At 43.3% G+C, this 22,235-nt stretch overlaps 1 protein-coding gene across 4 annotated transcripts in view; it reads left to right on the top strand.

Moving 5' to 3' along the window:
* Positions 1 to 22,235, top strand: part of RASA1 (RAS p21 protein activator 1) — a 107,510-nt gene that overhangs the window by 21,176 nt on the left and 64,099 nt on the right. For 3 of the 4 annotated variants that reach the window (XM_056538760.1, XM_056538752.1, XM_056538733.1), the window contains exons 2-7: positions 3,013 to 3,165; positions 3,918 to 4,053; positions 7,128 to 7,198; positions 8,487 to 8,604; positions 17,930 to 17,961; positions 21,059 to 21,111. In XM_056538760.1, coding sequence (XP_056394735.1) covers positions 3,013 to 3,165; positions 3,918 to 4,053; positions 7,128 to 7,198; positions 8,487 to 8,604; positions 17,930 to 17,961; positions 21,059 to 21,111 — 563 coding nt within the window. Of the gene's footprint in view, positions 1 to 3,012; positions 3,166 to 3,917; positions 4,058 to 7,127; positions 7,199 to 8,486; positions 8,605 to 17,929; positions 17,962 to 21,058; positions 21,112 to 22,235 lie in introns of all 4 variants that reach the window. The other variant, XM_056538741.1, reaches the window with a different exon arrangement.

Here is a 22,235-nt window from a genome sequence, read left to right as displayed (position 1 = left end):
TAGATAATTGGTCTCAAACTGTGGCCCTCCAGATGTTGCAAAACTTCAACTCCCAGCATGCCCGGACAGCCAACGGCTGTCCGGGCATGCTGGGAGTTGAAGTTTTGCAACATCTGGAGGGCCACAGTTTGAGATCACTGATGTAGATGTTCCAGGACGGTCATATAATGTTGGGTAGAGAAACACAAACATCCCCATTAGAGATGAGCGAACTTACAGTAGATTCGATTCGTCACGAACTTCTCGGCTCTGCAGTTGATGACTTATCCTGCGTAAATTAGTTCAGCCTTCAGGTGCTCCGGTGGGCTGGAAAAGGTGGATACATTCCTAGGAAAGAGTCTCCTAGGACTGTATCCACCTTTTCCAGCCCACGGGAGCACCTGAAAGCTGAACTAATTTACGTAGGATAAGTCATCAACCGCCGAGCCGAGAAGTTTGTGACAAATCGAATTTACTGTAAGTTCGCTCATCTCTAATCCCCATCACAGCCCGAGTACAATGGGGTCCTGTACTGCAGTGCAGTGGGGTTCAAATATGAATGTTATTTGTCTGCAACTTTAAAACAGCACTGTGTGAGTTCTAATAAAAAAAAAATAATAAAAAAATAACTATCTAATAAAAACGTTATCTTCCCAATGTATGGAAGAAAGATGGCCCCTCCACCCTCCATTCCAGGCGGTGTACATATAGTTACGGAATAAGAACAACTCTTATTATTTTTAACTTGCTGGTGACCAATGCTCTATATACAGTTCCTTCTTCTAGATTTCAGATGCCTCCACATAGTATCTTCCTTCCCTTTTCTAAAAAGAAACATTTTCCATATGTGCAACTCAGAACATAAAGAAGTCTTCACTGCCAGCATGGCTGCTTTGTACATTCACATGAAACTTCTGGGGTCAATGGACAACAGCTAGGAAAAGGCCTGTGCACTGTACGCTATATGTTATGTGTCAGTGTTTAACCAACACCAGGCAAAACTACAACTCCCACCATCCCTTCGTTATCAGGCGAAGATAGCAGTTCTAGTTTTTTTGTAATAACTTGAGAACCACAGGTTTCTAGGTCTATTGTTAAATGTTGATCGGCTTAAAGGGGTACTCCACTAAAAAAACATTTTTTTTGAATCAACTGGTGCCAGAAAGTTAAACAGGTTTGTAACGTATTTCTATTTGGAAATCTTAATCCTTCCAGTACTTATCAGTTGATGTGTGCTCCACAGGAAGTTCTTTTCTTTTTGAATTTCCTTTCTGTCTGACCACAGTGCTCTCTGCTGACACCTCTGTCCATGTCATGAACTGTCCAGAGTATAAGCAAATCCCCATAGCAAACCTCTCTTGCTCTGGACAGTTCTTAATATGGACAGAGGTGTCAGCAGAGAGCACTGTGGTCAGACAGAAAATTCAAGAAGAAAAAAACTTCCTGTGGAGCACACAGCAGCTGATAAGTACTGGAAGGATTAAGATTTTTAAATGGAAGTAATTTACAAATCTGTTTAACTTTCTGGCACCAGTTGATTAAAAAAAAAATTCCAGTGGAAATCGCTTTTAATGTGCAGCATGTGAGCTGAAATGTATTAGTATTAGAGCGTGCACACACTGGGGGAGATTTATCAAAACCTGTCCAGAGGAACCAATCAGATCACTTATTTCATTTTTCAGAGGCTTCAATCAAAAATGAAAGACGCAATCTGATTGGTTGCTATGGGCAACTCAGCAACTTTTCCTCTGGACAGGTTTTGATAAATCTCCCCCTCTGCATGTATATAAAAATGTATGTATACTGTAATCTTTTAGTCTTATGAGCCAAAGAAAGGATTGATAATATCTACACACACTGGTGTATGTTTACCAATCATCCCATTTTGTTTAATTTTTCAGGATTAAAAAAAAACTTGTCTTCTTTCTTCCAATACCAGTGTCAGATCTGTCAGATGGTGTCTGGTATGGCAGCTCTGCTTCATTATAGTGAATGAGCTGAACTATCCCACACAACCTGTGGACAGGTGCCTGTATTTGGAAGTTAGCAGTCATGTCTTTCTAATCATAGATGATTTGACCCATTCAAACCTGAATACCGGATTTTGGACACCGGCAGCTACTGATAGAGTGAGGGTTCATTTTATAGCTGAAAGTTTTTAATGTGGTTTTCTCAAGTTTTCAAGGTACATTTTTTATTTATTTTTTGCAGGCCAAAATGATTAAAGGGGTACTCTGCTGGTCAGCATTCGGAAGTAAATGTTACGAACGCTGTTTTCACGTCCCCTCAATGCAAGTCTATAGGAGGGGGCTTGATGACCATCACGTCCCCTCCCATAGACTTGCATTGGGGGGGGGGCGTGGCTGTGATGTCATGAGAAGCAGCGCTGACCCCCGCAATGCGAAAACAGCATTTACTTCCGAACACTGGTCGGTGGAGTACCTCTTCAATGGTCCATCCTTAGAATAGGCAATCAATGGCCAATCTGTGGGGTGCTGACGCCAATAACCCCTTCTGATCAGCTGTTCAGCTGTGCTGCCACCGCCAGATTTCTGGTGTAATAGGCTGAAAGCATTCACCATTAACTGCCTAGTGCCATGCCTGGTTACTGGAGCTCAGCTTCTGCTAAAGGAACAGGCGGTGAGCTGCAGGCCCGACCACTAGGCAGTGAACAGAGTCCCCCCTGTTTCTGACCCAGTTCACTGTGTGGTGCGGTTGCTATTGCTTTGCCAAATAGCCGATTGGTGGGGGTTCTGGGCATCAGGAGCCAGCTGAAGGTCTGTTCTGTGGGTAGATCATCATTAATCATAAGCTATATCTAGAGAACATGGAGGTCTTGGCACCAAGATTCCAACCGATCAAGTAATTCTCCAAGGACTCTTTTGCAAAATAAGTTGAAATCAGGTTTGCTATGGACATCTGCTTCAGCACTATTGAAAAGCTGCCATGTGAACATGTATTTGATTGGATTTAACCCTTTTCACTTTGATATGCAAATAAATATATATCTAAAATTTTTTTGTCTCTTGTCAGGTGGTATCATGGTAAGCTGGACAGAACTATTGCAGAAGAGCGCCTTTACCAGGCAGGGAGAACCGGAAGCTATCTTATCAGGGAGAGTGATCGACGGCCGGGGTCCTTTGTGCTGTCTTTTCTCAGCAAAACAAATGTTGTCACCCATTTCAGGTAGGCCATGAGCCCGTCATAACTGATAAGATTGATGGGGGAATGGGACTCACTGGCATTTACAGTAATGCTGATGAGGACAGAGTTGTCCTGAATAAAGACTTAAGACCACAATGATGGTTCTGTTTACAAGGACATCTTGACTTCTGTTTATAGCTGAAAGCATCTTCTACTCTGTCATACATCTGATCCAAATGGTGGCCAGCAGACAATTGTATTATAAGGGGTATTCCAGTGCTATCCATAATATAGGACATAAGAGACTGATTTCAGGGGTCCGACTGCGGAGATCCCCACATTCTCTTGAATGGGGGCCTGACTCTCCCAGCTGAATTTCAGTGATTTATCAGTTGATGGAATACCCTTTAGGGCAGGGTTTCCCAACTAGTGTGCCTTCAGCTGTGGCAAAACTACAACTCCCAGCAGTTGGCTGTCCGGGCATGCTGGGAGTTGTAGTTTTTCAACAGCTGGAGGCACATTGGTTGGGAAACACTGCTTTAGGGTTTGTTCACACTTGCGTATTTTGCTGATTATTTTCCTACCCATTAAAGTCAATGGGTAGAAAAAGCTTCAGCAAAATATGCATGTGTAAAAACATCCTTGAGATTCTGGCAAGGAGTCTATGGTTGCTTACTGCTGTTTGTGCCATCAGATTTGACAGAAACTGCAGCAGAGACTCCTAATGTGGACAAAATGACTGCTTTATTTATAATCCCTCTTTTCTTTTTTTATTTTTTCCCTTTTCACTCCAGGATTATAGCAATGTGTGGAGATTTCTACATTGGAGGGAGACGGTTTTCTTCACTATCTGATCTCATAGGATACTATAGTCATGTCTCTTGTTTACTGAAAGAAGAAAAACTACTTTTTCCTGTGGCACCACCAGAGGCAAGTCAGACAAGCTCTCAAAACTCTGCAGCTAAAATAGACTCTTAGAGGACCCGCTGCTGTCAAAGGTGTCAGGGGATAATTTACATGCTGCAGTCATGCTTAGGCCAAAAAAAGCAAAAACAAATTGTAAGCCAGGAGTGAATGTTAGAAAGAGAGAAAAATCTATATATCTGTTAACATTGGTTTTACAGCCTAAGCTGTGGATGCAGCATTTGAACACTTATTGTGACATTGTTCCTCCACTTTGTTTTATCTTCAACTATGTATTATTGGGAGTTAAGGTATTTCTAAAAACTTGATTTAAAGAAAGATTAGGCCCTGTTCATTCCAGCGCTATGACCTACATCAGTGTTTCCCTACCAGGGTGCCTCCACCTGTTGCAAAACTACAACTCCCAGCATGCCCGAACAGCCAAAGGCTGTCCGGGCATGCAGGGAGTTGTAGTTTTGCAACAGCTGAAGGCACCCTGGTTGGGAAACACTGACCTACATTCATACCAGAGTCATGCAAGCTATGCCAGATCAGTTTTTGTATGGAGCTTAATGGTTCTCTTATGGTTTGGACTAACTAGGAATTTTATACACTGCCCAAAAGAAATAAAGGGAACACTAAGATATCACATCCTAGATCTGAATGAATGAACTAATCGTATGAAATACTTTCGTCTTTACATAGTTGAATGTGCGGACAACAAAATCACACAAAAATTATCAATGGAAATCAAATTTATCAACCCATGGAGGTCTGGATATGGAGTCACACTCAAAGTCAAAGTGGAAAACCACACTACAGGCTGATCCAACTTTGATGTATGTCTTTAAAACAAGTCAAAATGAGGCTCAGTAGTGTGTGTGGGCCTCCACATGCCCTTATGACCTCCCTACAATGCCTGCTGGGCATGCTACTAATGAGGTGGCGGATAGTTTCCTGAGGGATGTTCTCCCAGACCTGGACTAAAGCATCCACCAACTCCTGGACAGTCTGTGGTGCAATGTGGCGTTGGTGGATGGAGTGAGACATGATGTCCCAGATGTGCTCAATAGGATTCAGGTCTAGGGAAAGGGTGGGCCAGTCCATAGCCAGTCTGACACACTCCAGCCACATGAGGTCTAGCATTATCTTGCATTAGGAGGAACCCAGGGCCAACCGCACCAGCATATGGTCTCACAAGGGGTGTGAGGATCTCATCTCTGTACCTAATGGCAGTCAGGCTACCTCTGGCAAGCACATGGAGGGCTGTGCGGCCCCCCAAAGAAATGCCATCCAACACCATTACTGACCCGCCGCCAAACTGGTCCTGCTGGAGGATGTTGCAGACAGCAGAACGTTCTCCACGACTTCTCCAGACTCTCACACATGTGCTCAGTGTGAACCTGCTTTCATCTGTGAAGAGCACAGGGCGCCAGTGGCGAATTTGCCAATCTTGGTGTTCTCTGGCAATTCTCTGCCAAATGTCCTGTACGGTGTTGGGCTGTAAGCACAACCCCCACTTGTGGACGTCGGGCCCTCATACCACCCTCAAGGTGTCTGTTTCTGACCGTTTGAGTGGACACATGCACAGTGCTGGCAGTGCTCCTCCTTGCACAAAGGAGGAGGTAGCGGTCCTGCTGCTGGGTTGTTGCCCTCTTATGACCTCCTCCCACGTCTCCTGATGTACTGGCCTGTCTCCTGGCAGCACCTCCATGCTCTGGACACTACGCTGACAGACACAGAAAACCTTCTTGCCACAGCTCACATTGATCTGCCATCCTGGTTGCGCTGCACTACCTGAGCCACGTTTGTGTGGGTTGTAGACTCCATCTCATGCTACCACTAGAGTGAAAGCACCGGCAGCATTCAAAAGTGCCCAAAACATCAGCCAGGAAGCATAGAAACTGACAAATGATTAGTGGTCACCACCTGCAGAACCACTCCTTTATTGGGGGTGTCTTGCTTATAGCCTATGATTTCCACCTGTTGTCTGTTCCATTTGCACAACAGCATGTGAAATTGATTGTCAATCAGTGTTGCTTCCTGAGTGGACAGTGTGATTTCACAGAAGTGTGATTGACTTGGAGTTACATTGTGTTGTTTAAGTGTTCCCTTTATTTTTTTGAGCAGTGTTTTTATTATTTTCTCTTTTATGTCTTGGTAGGATGACCAAATTACAGGTGGTATAGATAGGTATTTGGAGGGGAATCATTAAGCTATTTAGAACCTTATTTTTTAGTCTATAATTGTCGCACAGTCTGTCACTTCCCATGCAACTTTTGTGAGAAAAGTCGCGTTTGATGTTACCTTCTTGCGCCAAATTCCTCCAAACTCGCACGCCACATGATGAATTTACCGTCTCCTACGCCCATGGTACCTGTTTAGACTGCTATACAGGGCTGAAGTAAATGTGTGGGTTTGTGTCTAAAAGACGGCAGCTGCGACATTAAGAAAATAAATGACAAGGTCTGGAGAACTCCAGACCTGTGTCTGCCTCCTACGGACACTAAGCTAAAAACTAATAGCTAAGAGTCTGTAGGGGGGATATATCCTGCTGGAAGGGGCCTTTCTTTTGTTGCCTAGAGTCAAGCATCCTAGTGGCAGCAGCATATACCCATGGTCTCTGTGTCCCCCAATGGAGCCAAACAAGAAATTTTTAATAAAATTTTAGACCCATGTTACAGTAAGGTTGAGAGGGTTCTGTAAAAGCCACAGTGCTGAACCTAAAAATAAGTAGCACTTCCAAGAATGGTTTCCATTGGAATTCACACAAAAGGACCTACCTATACCCCCTGTTTTTATATTGGCCACCTTCATACAAACAGCTTTTTCTTCAGTGCCCACTGACCTGAATTATACTGTTTGTTAACATTACAGTGGTGCTCAGGCCCATAGAAGTACCACCTTTCACTTTCTGTGCAGTGTGGTGGTGTCCTGTACGTAGAAGAGGGGTATTTTTTTAACTAAATATTTTAGGTTACAAATGATTGAAAATTGGACCCCTTAAAAATAAGACCACACCATGAAATTACTTTTAAATGTTTTAGTTAGCCCATGCATTGTAAAAAAAAGTCTTAACTGTATTTTTTTTCTTTTTTTAGCCAGTGGAAGACAGGAGAAGGGTACGTGCCATTCTTCCTTACACTAAAGTCCCAGAAACTGATGAAATCAGGTACGTACACATGCAAGTACTGGCTCATTTTCTTTGTATAATTTACAGCAAACCCTTCATTTTTAGTGTGTAGTTTTTCTAAGTATTCTTTAGACCAGCGGTGTTCAGAGGACAAGTATGAGAAAATGTTCTCAAATAAAGGTCCAGAAAATCTCCCCCTCCATAGGTAGTACCAGCCTACCTGAAGATAGTATTCGTCCCCTGTACATACTAGCAGTCCCCCATGAGGTAATAGTTGCGCCCCCCCTTGTAAGTAATAGCCGCTCCCCTTGAAGGTAGTAACAGCCCTCCCATAGGTAGTAGCAGCCCCCTTTATGTAACAATAGATCCCCTGTGCTCTATGCCATGGAGGAAGCAGAAAGATGTGAATGTCAAATGCTCCTCCATATTGACACCATGTAAGGGCACCATTAATCAACATTTTGGTTAAAAGAATACAGTGATGGATCCTTACATCATGGCTGGAGTTCTCAAGGAGACTCTTATTAATGGAACAGACATGCCTCTTCCTGGAACCCTACTCGGGGGTGTTTCCTACAGACATTAGCTCTGCTCACCTGGCCATAGTAAAGCATAGCAAGGTAATTAAGGTGAGATTGTATTCTTACCATATCACAGGATTGGGTATAAAAAAAAAAAAGTGGAAAAGAGCTTCTACGCCAGTGGTCTCAAACCGTGGCCCTCTAGATGTTGAAAAACTTTAACTCCCAGCATGCTGGGAGTGGAATTTTTGTAACATCTGGGGGGGGCCACGGTTTGAGACCACTATTCTACAGAGTTAAATATACTTGTCTTTTAGCTTTTTCAGTCAACTTTGGCCTGGTCTCTGCTATTAAAGGAAACTCATCACCCATACAATGCTGCCCTCAATTAGGGCAGCATAAGAGAGCGACACATGCACTCTTTTCAGTGCTCTGTGTGAAGTGTGCACCCGGCGCTGTGGGAAGAAGTTGTATTTATTAGACGCTACTGTCCCTGTATGCTAGTGATTCTTCCTATTCATAGGGACTGGGACGCCTAATTAATATAACACACTCATCCCTCACAGCATCAGGCACAGCATGCGCTACAGGATTTACAAAGCATGGCTCTACTATTTTACATATATGGACAAGCAATATACCGCTGAAAATGCATGTCTTTGCTATATTATGCTGTCCTCATCGGGTTCAGCATAATCTGGTGGAAAAGTTCAATTCAATGCTGCCCATCAGTAAACCAGTTGTTAAAGCTCCATGTCTGGCACACACTGCAGTGATCACAGATCTTCCTGCTTGCATTTTTGCAGTTTCCTGAAAGGAGATATGTTTATTGTCCATAATGAATTAGAAGATGGCTGGATGTGGGCTACCAATCTTCGAACGAATGAACAAGGCCTAATAGTTGAAGATTTGGTGAATGAAGTGGTTAGTAGATAGTTTCCTTCCTATTTACTGGTTGTAAACAAAAATTATGGACTGCTAATTACAAAATTGTCCCAAATTTATTAACCTGCTTTAAACCAAAACTTGGAGAAAGGAACGAAGTCAAGCATATGAAAATCCAACTTTATTAGCGATAAAAGCAGATACAAAACACAGAGAGGGACATCTACAGGACATCTGGACGCGTTTCGGGTGGATATACCACCCTTTATCACAGATACCACCCTTTATCACCGTTTCATATGCTGGACTTTCTTCCTTCAAGTTTGACCATGCACCTGGGTCAGTGAGAGTCCGAGCACAGAAACGCAGGATCAGTGGAGCTGGCTTCCTCTTTCGTTTAACTCCTTAAGGACCAAGGTCATTTTGGCCTTAAGGAACAGAGCATTTTTTTGCACATCGGACCACTGTCACTTTAAGCATTAATAACTCTGGGATGCTTTTACTTATGAATTTAATTCAGAGAGTGTTTTTTTTGTGACGTATTCTACTTTATCATAGTGGTAAATTTTTGTCGATACTTGCTAGGGATCGACCAATATCGTTTTTTTAGGGCCGATACCGATAATCAGTGGAGGTTAGGGCCGATAGCCGCTAACTTATACCGATATTCCGGTATAAGTTATCGGCTATTTTTCCCCCCGCGACACCGCTGCAGATCATTGATTTAAAACGGGCGCTTTAAATCAATTCACTGCAGTGGCTTTTGCGGTGCCATAGACCGCCGCCGCCACCACCCGCTTCTCTCCCCCTACCTGTCAGGGTGGTCCGGGCCATCCATCCTTCCTGTAGTGTCCGGGGGCGTTCCGGGTGAAGGATGAACCGGTCCGGGCTGTCCTCCTCCGGCGGTCATCTTCTCCACTCCGGGCAGGCTCCGGCCTGGTACGCTGCATAGACGCTGCTGCGCAGTGATGCCCGTGCGCAGCGACGCACCTGACGGTTCACCCTTCACCCGGAACACCCCCGGACACTACAGGAACGATGGATGGCCCGGACCACTTACGGGTAAGTTTAATTTTTTTTATTGACTCGGAGGGTGGGGGAGGGGCCCGACCGGTATAGCGGTATGGGCAAAAATCCATACCGGTATACCGCCCAGCACTACGGTGGGGGGTGCGACGCGGTGCGGGGGGGGGGGGCGGTCGCGGTGCGGAGCATTATCGGCTTATCGGCAAGGTAATTGCCGATACCGATAATGCCCAAAATCGTGATTATCGGCCGATAATATCGGCCATACCAATAATCGGTCGATCCCTAATACTTGCATCATTTCTTGGTGAAAAATTACAAAATTTAATGAAAAATTTGAAAAGTTTGAATTTTTCTAACTTTGTAGCTCTCTGCTTGTGAGGAAAACAGACATCCCAAATAAATTATATATTGATTCACATATACAATATGTCTACTTTATGTTTGCATCATAAAGTTGACATGTTTTTTTACTTTTGGAAGAATGTGTAAAAGGAGAAAAGGCCCACAAAATGTGTAACCCAATTTCTCTCGAGTAAGGAAATACCTCACATATAAAGTGCTCTGTGGGTGCACCAGAGGGCTCAGAAGAGAAGGAGCGACAATGGGATTTTGGAGAGTGAATTTTGCTGAAATTATTTTTGGAGGGGAATGTCGCATTTAGGAAGCCCCTATGGTTCTATAACAGCAAAAAAAAACACATGGCATACTATCTTGGAAACTACACCCCTCAAGGCACGTGACAAGAGGTACAGTGAGCCATAACACCCCTCAGGTGTTTGACGACTTTTCTATAGTCAGATGTGTAAAGGAAATTTTTTTCTTAAACTAAAATGCAGTTTTCCCCCAAATTTACAATTTTTAAAAGAGGTAATAGGAGAAAATGCCCCCTAAAATTTGTAATCCCATATCTTCTGAGTATGGAAATACCCCATGTGTGGACGTAAAGTCCTCTGTGAGCGCACTACAATGCTCAGGAGTCTCATTTGGCTTGTTGAAAGCAATTTTTGCTGAAATGGCTTTTGGGGGGCATGTCACATTTAGGAAGCCCCTATGTTCCATAACAGCAAAAAAAAAAAAAAAAAACACATGGCACACTATTTTGAAAACTACACCTCTCAAGGCACAGAACAAGGGGTACAATGAGCCTTAACACCCCACAGGTGTTTGACGACTTTAAAGACGACGTTAAAGTCGGATGTGTAAATGAAAACATTTTGTTTTTTTCACTAAAATGGCATTTTTTCCCCAAATTTAGCATTTTTACAAGAGGTGGTAGGAGAAAATGCCTCCCAAAATGTGTAACCCCATTTCTTCTGAGTATGGAAATACCCCATATGTGGATGTAAAGTGCTCTGCTGGCAAACTACAATGCACAGAAGAGAGGGCTTTTGGAGAGAGAATTTGTTTGGAATGGAAGTCGGGGGCCATGTGCGTTTACAAAGCCCCCCCCCGTGGTGCCAGAACAGTGGACCCCCCCCCTCACACGTGACCCCATTTTGGAAACTACACCCCTCACAGAATGTTATAAGCGATGCAGTGAGTATTTACATCCCACTGGTGTTCGACAGACTTTTGGAACAGTGGGCCGTGCAAATGAAAAAAGATTTTTTTCATTTTCACGAACCACTGTTCCAAAAATCTGTCAGACACCTGTGGGGTGTAAATGCTCACTTCACCCCATATTACATTCTGTGAGGGGTGTAGTTTCCAAAATGGGGTCACATGTGGGGGCACCACCGCTCTGGCACCATGGGGGCTTTGTAAACGCACATGGCCTTCAATTCCAGACACATTCTCTCTCCAAAACCCCAATGGCGCTCATTCTTTTCTGAGCATTGTAGTGTGCCGCAGAGCACTTTACATCCACATATGGGGGATTTATATACTCAGAAGAGATGGTGTTACATATTTTGGGGGTGGGGGTTCCTATTACCCCTTGTGAAAATAAAAAATTTGGGATAACACCAGCATTTTAGTGAAAAATACAAATTTTTCATATTCAACGAAAATTCTTCAAACACCTGTGGGGTGTTAAGGCTCACTATACCCCTTGTTACGTTCCATGAGGGGGTGTAGTTTCCAAAATGGGGGGTGTGTTTTTTTTTTTTCTGTGTTTTATGTCAGAACCGCTGTAACGATCAGCACCCCTGTGCAAATCACCTCAAATGTACATGGCGCTCTCACTCCTGAGCCTTGTTGTGCACCTACAGCTCCAGCTGTTGCAAAACTACAACTCTCAGCATGCAGTGACAGCAGAAGGGCATGCTGGGACTTTGTTATGCAACAGCTGTAGGCATACTTCTACAACTTTCAGCATGCCCTTTGGCTGTCCGTGCATGCTGGGGGTTGTAGTTATGCAACAGCTGGAGGCAAAACAGTTTGTTACATAACTGAGTATTTCCCAACCCGTGTTCCTCCAGCTGTTGCTAAACTACAACTCCCAGCATGCCCAGACAGCCAAAGGGCATGCTGGGAGATGTAGTTTTGCAGCAACTGGAGAACAGTTTGGAGACCATTGTGTAGTGGTGTCCAAACTGTAGCCCTCCAGATGTTGCAAAACTTCAACTCTAAGTATGCCCAGGCATTCTGGGAGTTGTAGTTCGGCAACATCTGAAGGGCCATATGTTGTCGAACTACAACTCCCAACATGCCTGGACTGTCTGGGCATGCTGAGAGTTCTAGTTTTGCAACATCTGGAAGAGCACAGATTGGAGACCACTGCACATTGATTTCCAAACTGTGGCCTTCCAGATGTTGCAAAACTACAACTCCCAGCATGCCAGGACAGCCAAAGGCTGTCTGGGCATGCTGGGAGTTGTAGTTTAGAAACTCCTAGAAGCAGCAGTGAAGATCACTTTACGGTGTCTTCTCTGATGCCGACGCTGCCTCCTCCACTTGCCTTCCACCTCCACGTGTGCCTGCTGCTGGTCCCCACTGCCGCTTCGGTCCTCCCGCAGGTATGTGCCGCGGCCCCCCCGCAGCTCTCGGAGTCCTCTTCCCCCTGCTCTGCCTGACTTCTAGGGGCAGGCAGAGCGGGGAATCTGAACTTTCACCCCCTGTCAGCTGAGACACTGTGATTGGTCCACAGGCACCAATCACAATGATCGCTGACCAGGACCATCCACAGATGGTCCTGGGGAGGCTAGTAGAAGTTGGCTCCCGCGGGACTTCTGCCAGTTAACCCGTGCGATGCTGCACATCGCTGGGTTAACTGGATGCCTTATATAAGAGACTTTCCATTGCTGGCCACGTTAAACTGGTCATGCAAATTGCAAAATCTCAGATTGCTGGAAACTCTGGGGCACAAAACCATAGATAAGCACTGAGCCCATTTCATTTAAAAAAGTTAGCCGTTTATTTCTACTCCCAAAGATTCAATAATAAAATTGCCTTGAACATATAACACACAGAGATCCAGTGAGCGACACATTCTTTCTCCTTGTCCAATCCTGTGTTTTGTTCAGCCTTGTCCTGAGAATGTATACACAGTATTTCACACAAATGAATCCACCCCTCACATTACTTGTACATTTTTTTTTTACTTTTTCCTATGACTTCACTGAAGAAATGACACTCTGCTACAATGTAAAGTAATATACTGCAAATAAAATACAAAACTAGACTTGGATTGCCAAAAATATGCTACATTTTATTGAAAAATACATAATACACACAAAATGCTAATGTTAAAAAGGCAAAAAAGGCACCCAACAAAAACATTTGGGGAAAGGAGGTGCAGTATTATAATGCAATCATATATATGGCCAATTAATGTAAAGTGCTTGTGCTGCTGGAAAGTGCTATAATAGTGAACTGCTCATGGGGGCTGAGGAAAGAGACGAAACAGCTGTAGGGGTTGTGGAGGCAAAGCGGTGCAGTCCAATATGGGTAAGACACTTTTTCCTTAATATCTATATGGCAGGATGTTGTTACTATCATTTAGTGAGCTGTAGGTTAGTAACAGGGGACGCTCTGGTAATCTTAGCTGAGGCTAGGCCCATGAGCAGTTCACTATTATAGCACTTTCCAGCAGCACAAGAACTTTACATTAATTGGCCATATATATGATTGCATTATAATACTGCACCTCCTTTCCCCAAATTTTCTTGTTGGGTGCCTTTTTTTGCCTTTTTAACATTAGCATTTTGTGTGTATTATGTATTTTTTAATAAAATGTATCATTTTTTTGGCAATCCAAGTCTTTTTGTGTTTTATTCTCAGTATATTATTTGTAGCCACTAGAGGATTCTTGTATAATGGCAGGATAGAGGACTAGCTATTAGCTATGATATTGTACAGTCCTGTGAGACCTTTGTGTCTAATCTTATACAATGTAAAGTAGTGAGTGCACTGTGGCCCCTCCAAAATTACTCAACACATAGCTATTAATGTCTAAACCTTGGGAGCAAAAGTGAGTACACCCCTAAGGTGAAATGTCCCAGTTAGCCGTTTTCCCTGGTGTCATGTGTGAATGAGTAGCAGGTTCTTAACCCTTTAAAGACCAAGCGTTTTTCCACTTTGGTTTTTTCCTCCTTACATTTTAAAAATCATAACCCTTTAAATTTTGCACCTAAAAATCCATATGATGGCTTATTTTTTGCACCTTCAATTCTACTTTGTAATGGCATCAGTCATTTTATCCAAAAATTTACAGCGAAACAGAACAGTGAAAATGTGGTGTCGCGATCAGCTGAAATGATGGGGGGAGGGCCCTTATCGGCCTTCTCACCATCCAATCGGTGGCTCGATGCTCCAGGAATCCTCAGCAGCCTGGAGCAGCAGAGCACCGATAACACTGATCAATGCTATGGCATAGCATTGAACAGTGTATGCAATCTGAAAATTGCATGTAATAGTCCTCAACTGCAGAGGTTCTTAACCGGTGGTACGCGTACCCCTAGGGGTACGCCACAGGTTGTGCGGGGCCATGCATTGGCCAGTATATGTCAGTGCACAGCGGAGAATGGCCGCGGCAGCTCTCTGTATAGTATCGCGGCTGGAGCTGCGGCCACGGCTACTGTACGGAAGCCGCGTGGTTGCTGGGGAGATGTGCCCTCCCCTGATGTTGCGCGAGGTGCCGCACAGCGCAGGAAGACATGTCAGTGTGGCCTTGCCGAACTGGACTCTGAGACGTGCTGTATACCTGGACAGGCCACACGGGGCGCACTGTATACCCGAACAGGCCGGGTAATGTTAAAAAAAAAAAAAAAAAAAAAGCAAAAAATAAGTGTATGGTAGGGAGGGTGTTCAGGGGGATCGGAAGGGGAGATAAGGTGGTGATGAGGGTGGGGGAAGTAATGGCACAAGGGCATTAAGATGGAGGGGGAGGGATAATGGCATAAGGGAATCAGAGGGAGGGGGGAATAATGGCACAAGGGGATTGATATGGGGTGGGTGATGATTATTCCCCCCCCTCTCTCCATCTTAATCCCCTTGTGCCATTATTCCCCCCTCCCTATGATCCCCTTTTGCCATATTGGATAATAACGGCACAAGGGGATTAAGATGGAGGGGGGAATAATGGCAAAAGGGGATCAGAGGAAGGGGGGAATAATGGCACAAGTGGATTAAGATGGAGAGGGGGGGGGGGGGGAGAAATAATGGCACAAGGGGAGCGCATTAGTATAAAGGTAAGCTATTATGAAAAAGTAATTTTATGACTTATTTTGTCCGCGGGTACCCATCACACGTAAGTTCCCCGCGAATTTACACGCGAGGGGTATGCGCAGACATACTTTCACCCTTTGGGGGTGCCGTCGCAAAAAAGGTTGTGAACCACTGCTTTATGGGGACTTTTAAAAAGGGGTTAAAAAAAAAAAAAGTTAATAAATGTGATTTAACGCTTTCCCTAATAAAAGTTTGAATCGCCCCCCTTTTCCCATTAACCTCTTGGGGACTCAGGGTGTACCTGTACATCCTGGTCCCGCTCCCGTGATATAATGCGGTGTCACACGCTGACCCAGTGTCATATCGGGTCGGTCGCAGCATCTAACGGTTGCCGGGACCCGGCCCTAATAGTGTGCGCCATGTCTAAACTGTAAAAAAAAAAAAAAAAAACACATTCCCGGAAGCTCAGTCGGGCTGATTGGGACCACTGCAGTGAAACCGCGGTGTCCCGATCAGCTAGGACGCAAGGGTCCGTTACCTGCGTTACGGAGGGTCCGTTACCTGCGTCTCATCAGTGATTGATTGCTCCAAGCCTGAGATCCAAGCTTGAGCAATCGACTGCCGAAAACACTGATCAATCCATGTACTGCATGTTATAGCCCCCTATGGAGGCTATAACATTGAAGAAAAAAAAAAAGTTCAAATCACCCCCCTTTTCCAATAAAAAAAAACCATGTAAATAGAAATAAACATGTGGTATCGCCGCGTGTGTAAATGTCTGAACTATAAAAATTTATCGTTAATTAAACCGCACGGTCAATGGCGTACGTGCAAAAAATTTCCAAATTCCAAAATAGCGTATTTTTGGTCACTTTTTATACCATAAAAAAATGAACTAAAAGCGATCAAAAAGTTCGATCAAAACAAAAATGGTACCAATAAAAACTTCAGATCGCGGTGCAAAAAAATTAGCCCTCATACTGGCCACTACGGAGAAAAAAAAAAGTTATAGGGGTCAGAAGATGACAATTATAAACGTATACATTTTCCTGCATTTAGTTATTTATTTTTTTCAGAAGTACGACAAAATCAAACCTATATAAGTAGGGTATCATTTTAATCGTATGGACTTACAGAATAAAGATAAGGTGTCATTTTTACCAGAAAATGTACTGCGTAGAAACGGAAGCCCCCAAAAGTTACAAAATGGCGTTTTTTTCTTAAATTTCATCGCCCAAATTTTTTTTGGGGGTTTAAACGTAGATTTTTGGGTATATTGACTGATGTCATTACAAAGTAGAATTGGTGGCGCAAAAAATAAGCCATTATTTGGGTTTGTAGGTGCAAAATTGAAAGGGTCCCCAAGGGGTTAAAAAAAGGAACTAATATCTAAACAAAAAAAAAACATAAACATATGTGGTATCGCCACGTGCATAAATGTCTGAACTATAAAAATATAATTAGAGATGAGCGAACTTACAGAAAATTCGATTCATCACGAACTTCTCGGCTTGGCAGTTGCTGACTTTAGCCTGCATAAATGAGTTCAGCTTTCAGGTGCTCCGGTGGGCTGGAGACTCTCTCCTAGTACTGTATCCACCTTTTCCAGCCCACCGGAGCACCTGAAAGCTGAACTAATTTATGCAGGATAAGTCATCAACTGCTGAGCCGAGAAGTTCGTGATTAATCGAATTTTACTGTAAGTTCGCTCATCTCTAAATATAATCTTAATTAAAATGAACGATTAATGGTGTATACATAAACAAATACCAAAGTCCAGAATTGAGTATTTTTGGTGGCTTTGTGTACCCTAAATTTTTTTATAAAAAGCGGTCAAAAACTCTCATCAAAACAAAATAAAAACTAGAGATCATGGCACAAAAAATGAGCCCTCATATAGCCCTGTATAGGGAAAAATAAAAATTATAGGGGTCAGAAGATGAAATTTTTTTAACATGCTAATTTTAATACAAAAAGTTATGATTTTTCAAAAGTAAAACAAAATAAAACCTATAAAAGTTGGGTATCATTTTAATCATATGAACCTACAGAATAAAGATAAGGTTTATTTTTACCGAAAGGTGCTCTGCGTAGAATCGGAAGCCCCCAAAAGTTACAAAATGGTGGTTTTTTATTCATTTTTTTTTTATTTTGCTGCACAAATAAATATTTTTTTGGGTTTCGCTGCAGATTTTGTGGTGAAATTATTGTCATTACAAAGTTGAATTGGTGGCGCAAAAAACAAGCCCTCATATGGGTCTGTAGGTGGAAAATTGAAAGCGTTCTGATTTTTAGAAGGTGAGGAGGAAAAAAACGAGGGGTTAAACACTTATACAGGCTGTGCACTCACTGTTTTACATTGTAGAGTGTCATTTCTTCAGTGTTGTCATATGAAAAGATAAAATATAACAAAAATGAGGTGTACTGTGAGATACTGTATATGCTGTCTGAGATGTTGCGATCTCTGAGTCCTCCTGCAGATAAGGGATAAGTGTTGTATGACATATCTCCTTTAAAACTTTGTTAGGACATTAGTGTTCTGGAGGTATGAGATGTTATCTGAATATGGTCTAAATATTAAATTTTAGGAGATTTTCATAGTGTACATAATATATAAGGATGCTGATATTTACCTTAACCGTATATCATATGTGCAGATATCCACATCTTGTGTGTCCACATTTTGTCCCTAATAATATATATATTTTTTTTGTTCACTTCTTTCTAGGGCAGAGAAGAGGATCCCCATGAAGGCAAGATGTAAGCATTTTTACATAGCATCTGTTGGGTTTTCAGGTTTTGTAGATTTTCATGTCTTAAATTCTTATGATTGTGGTGTGTAGTCTGCCCTTATACTGCTGCTTATATCTTTTGCTTCTAGCTGGGCAAACACCTAAAGAAAGTCTCCCATCGGGAAAGCCTTCCTCCATAATATCTTTATGTGGCATAACTTTGTGTATATTGCTGTTTCCCCCCCCCCCCCCTTTTTTTCATAAAATGTCTGTATGTTAGGTTAAGCCAGTAGTAGTCCACAGAAAATGCTACAATGATTTTTGTTTGTAGCCTTTTTCTTGCATTTTGATGTGTTATGCAGTGTGCTTTGGATATGGTGTTTTTCTATAGGCTTCTCCTCTTTTTAAAGTGTGATTTAAAGGGGTACACCAGTCGGAAAAAAAAAAAAATATATATATATATATATATATATATATATATATATATATATATATACATTTATTTTATTTTTTTCATATCAACTGGCTGTAGTAAGTTACACGGATTTGTAAATTACTTCTGTTAAAAAATCTTAAGTACCTGTCACCAAACTAAACTTTTAATATTATTGTTCCTTATGTAATTATAAAACACTTTGCTATTTACTTGCTGTTAAAATTTTCAACCTTTGTGTTTATAATGTGATTCAAAAAACAGCCACTAGGTGGCTCTGTTCTGTTCCCTGCACAAGTCAAACAGTCAGCTTGGTCTCCTCCAGTCCTGCCAGGAGACCAAACTCAGGAAGTGCGTGTGGGGCATGGCGAGACACAGCTCTTTGAAGCTTCAGTGACGTCGTGCCTGCTAGGGGATGCCCACTTTCCCCCACTGGGAGCTCACATAATGTGAGCAAGGGGAAAGGTATGATACAGAGCTTTTTACCGTATATACTCGAGTATAAGCCGACCCGACTATAAGCCGAGGCCCCTAATTTCACCCCAAAATCCCAGGAAAAGTGATTGACTCGAGTATAAGCCTAGGGTGGGAAATACATCATCCCCCCCCCCTGTCATCATCCAGACTCTCATCATCATCACCCTGTCATCATCCCCTTGTCATCATCCCCTTGTCATCATCCCACACCCCCCCTTCATCATGCCCTTGTCATCATCCCCTTGTCATCATCCCCACCCCCCTTCATCATCCCCTTGTCATCATCCCCACCCCCCATCATCATCCCCTTGTCATCATCCCACACTCGCCCTTCATCACCCCCTTGTCATCATCCCACACCCCCCCTTCATCATCCCCTTGTCATCATCCCACACCCCCCCTTCATCACCCCCTTGTCATCATCCCACATCCCCCCTTCATCATCCCCTTGTCATCATCCCACACCCCCCCTTCATCATCCCCTTGTCATCATCCTCTTGTCATCATCCTCTTGTGAACTATCCGCCCTCAGTGGTCTTCAACCTGCGGACCTCCAGAGGTTTCAAAACTACAACTCCCAGCAAGCCCGGGCAGCCATCGGCTGTCCGGGCTTGCTGGGAGTTGTAGTTTTGAAACCTCTGGAGGTCCGCAGGTTGAAGACCACTGCGGCCTTCGACATCATCCAGCCCCCTCTCACCCCCTTTAGTTCTGTACAGTACTCGCCTCCGCTCGGCGCTGGTCCGGTGCTGCAGTACTGTCCGGTGAGGAGGTCGTCCGGTGGGATAGTGGTTCCGGGCTGCTATCTTCACCAGGGGGCCTCTTCTCCGCGCTTCGGGCCCAGAATAGAGGCGTTGCCTTGACGATGACGCAGAAGGACGTTGGTAATGAACGTACCTCTGCGTCGTCGTCAAGGCAACGTGACTATTCTGGGGCCGGGCCCGAAGCGCTTAGAAGAGGCCTCCCCGGTGAAGGTAGCAGCCCGGAACCACTATCCCACTGGATGACCTCCTCACCGGACAGTCCTGCAGCACCGGACCAGCGCCGAGCGGAGGTGAGTACAGAACTAAAGGGGGTGAGAGGAGGCTGGATGATGTCGAAGGCTGCCCGGGCTTGCTGGGAGTTGTAGTTTTGAAACCTCTGGAGGTCCGCAGGTTGAAGACGACTGCGGGTGGAGAGTTCACTCGAGTATAAGCCGAGGGGGGTGTTTTCAGCACGAAAAATCGTGCTGAAAAACTCTGCTTATACTCGAGTATGTAAAACTAGGAAACTTTTTTTTTTTATTTTTTTTTATTTTTTTTTTTTAATTCAATGAGGGGTGTTAGGAGTTGTTAGGGAATATAATCTGAGTTAGTTTAGAAAATATGGTTTGATAACAGGTACTCTTTAAAGGGGTACTCCAAAGCATAGGGGACAAGATGTCTGATTGCGGGGTCCCGCTGCTGGGAACCCCGTGATATCTCCTGCAGCACCCCCTGTCATCTACCGCACAAAGCAAACTTCGCTCCATGCTTGATGACGGGTGATACAGGGGCTGGAGTATCGTGACCTCATGGTCCCGCCCCCTTGTGATGTCACATCCCGCCCCCTAGGGGATAGGGGATAAGATGTCTAGGGGAGGAGTACCCATTTAATCCTTCAGGTACTTATCAGCTGTTGTATACTATAGAGGAAGTTGAGTTGTTGTTTTCTGTCTGATAACAGTGCTCTCTGCTGACACCTTTGTCTATGCCAGGACCTGTCCAGAGCAGAAACAAATGCCCATAGCAATCCTTTCCTGCTCTGGACAGTTCCTGACATGTACAGAGGTGTCAGAAGAGAGCACTGTGGCCAGGCAGAAAAGAACAACTCAACTTCCTCTGTAGTATAAAGCAGCTGATAAGTACTGAAAGCATTAAGATTTGCATATAGAAGTAAATTACAAATCTGTTTAACTTTGTGGCACCAGTTGATTAAAACATTTTTTCCCCATTGGCGTACCCCATTAAAGAGTTACTATCATTGGACTATTGACTCCTTTTTTTCTCATGGCTAGAATAGTACTGTCAGCCCTTTTCTTACTAAAATATTGGAAAGCCTATGGAAACATGATCGACCCAAATAGAAGTCAGTAGTATCATCATGGTTAAGCCGTATTAACCCACTAGTAGCTAGGTTTGCTTTCGCTATATCAGATGACTTTATCCATACTTAACTATGGTGTTATGCTTTTCTTTAGATGGTTCCATGGGAAAAGCAAGAAGCAGGAAGCCTATAATCTACTCATGACAGGTAAATGCTGGTTTAACATAGAGTCTGAAATAGATTTTTTTAACTCGTCTAAGCTGGTGCTCAAGTCCTCATATGTTAAAAGGATGCAGATGTATTTTTTTTATTAGTGCAGGTTATTATTTTTAAAACATTTTTTTTACTTTTTTGTGTGTTGTGCACAGGTATTATTTTGGGCTACAGAGTTCTTTGTAATAAAATTTTACTTATTTAACAAACTTAACAGTAAAACTTGCCCTGTTGCCCAATAGAGCCCTATCACAGCACAGATTTAATTCCCCAGACTTTTTAGGAAATGAAAGCGGAGGTCTGGTTGTTGTAGGGAACATAGCTTTGTTTTTTCTTGATAAATATGGTCCAAAGTTAAATGTAGCTCAGATTATTCCCTGTCCATATTGGGGCTCACAATCTAAACCTATGATTGTAGAGCTGTGACAATGGCTGCAGACACACCAGGGCTATGTTATAAGGTTGTCCCAAAGTGTAAGCATCTTGTGCTTACAGAGAACTTGCTTGCTACGTGGAATATACGTGAAACTAAGGAGACTAGTGTGTGTATATTAGACTCTATGTCCAGGTTCTCAGTAAATATTTTGGAGCACATATTGCATATTTAAAGAGTACCCGTCACTAAATAAATTTTTTTATATAGTGTTCTTTGTGTAATTCGCAGGCACTTTCCCATTCACTTGCTTTTAAAATTATCAACATAAATATGTTTAAAATGTAATAGAAAAAATGGCCACTAGGTGGCTCTGTTCTGTTCTCTGCCACTATTAATACAGTGAGTTTGGTCTCCTCCCGGCCTGGCAGGAGACTAAACTCAGGAAGTGTTTTTCTGCACTGAGCTTGATTGACAGCTGCATAGAGCCTTACTAAAACATGCACAGAGCCTGAGGTCTTCTATTCATCACAGCACTGCAACCATGTGAGGGCGGAAGTGGTTCCCCAACAGGCTTCAGTGATGTCATGCCTGCTGGGAAACCTGCACTTTCTCCTGCTGGGACATTGTACTATGTGAGCAAGAATAAATGTATGATACACAGCTTTTTATATTTCAGAATTTTTTTTTTGGGTTGGGAGGAGTGTTAGGAGTAGTTGGGGAACATAGTCTAAGTAAGTTTTTA

The sequence above is a fragment of the Hyla sarda genome, chromosome 1 (assembly GCF_029499605.1).
Source record: "Hyla sarda isolate aHylSar1 chromosome 1, aHylSar1.hap1, whole genome shotgun sequence".
NCBI classification, from domain to species: domain Eukaryota; kingdom Metazoa; phylum Chordata; class Amphibia; order Anura; family Hylidae; genus Hyla; species Hyla sarda.
Note: the sequence above shows the minus strand (reverse complement) of the source record. Positions and strands in the feature narration are given on the sequence as shown.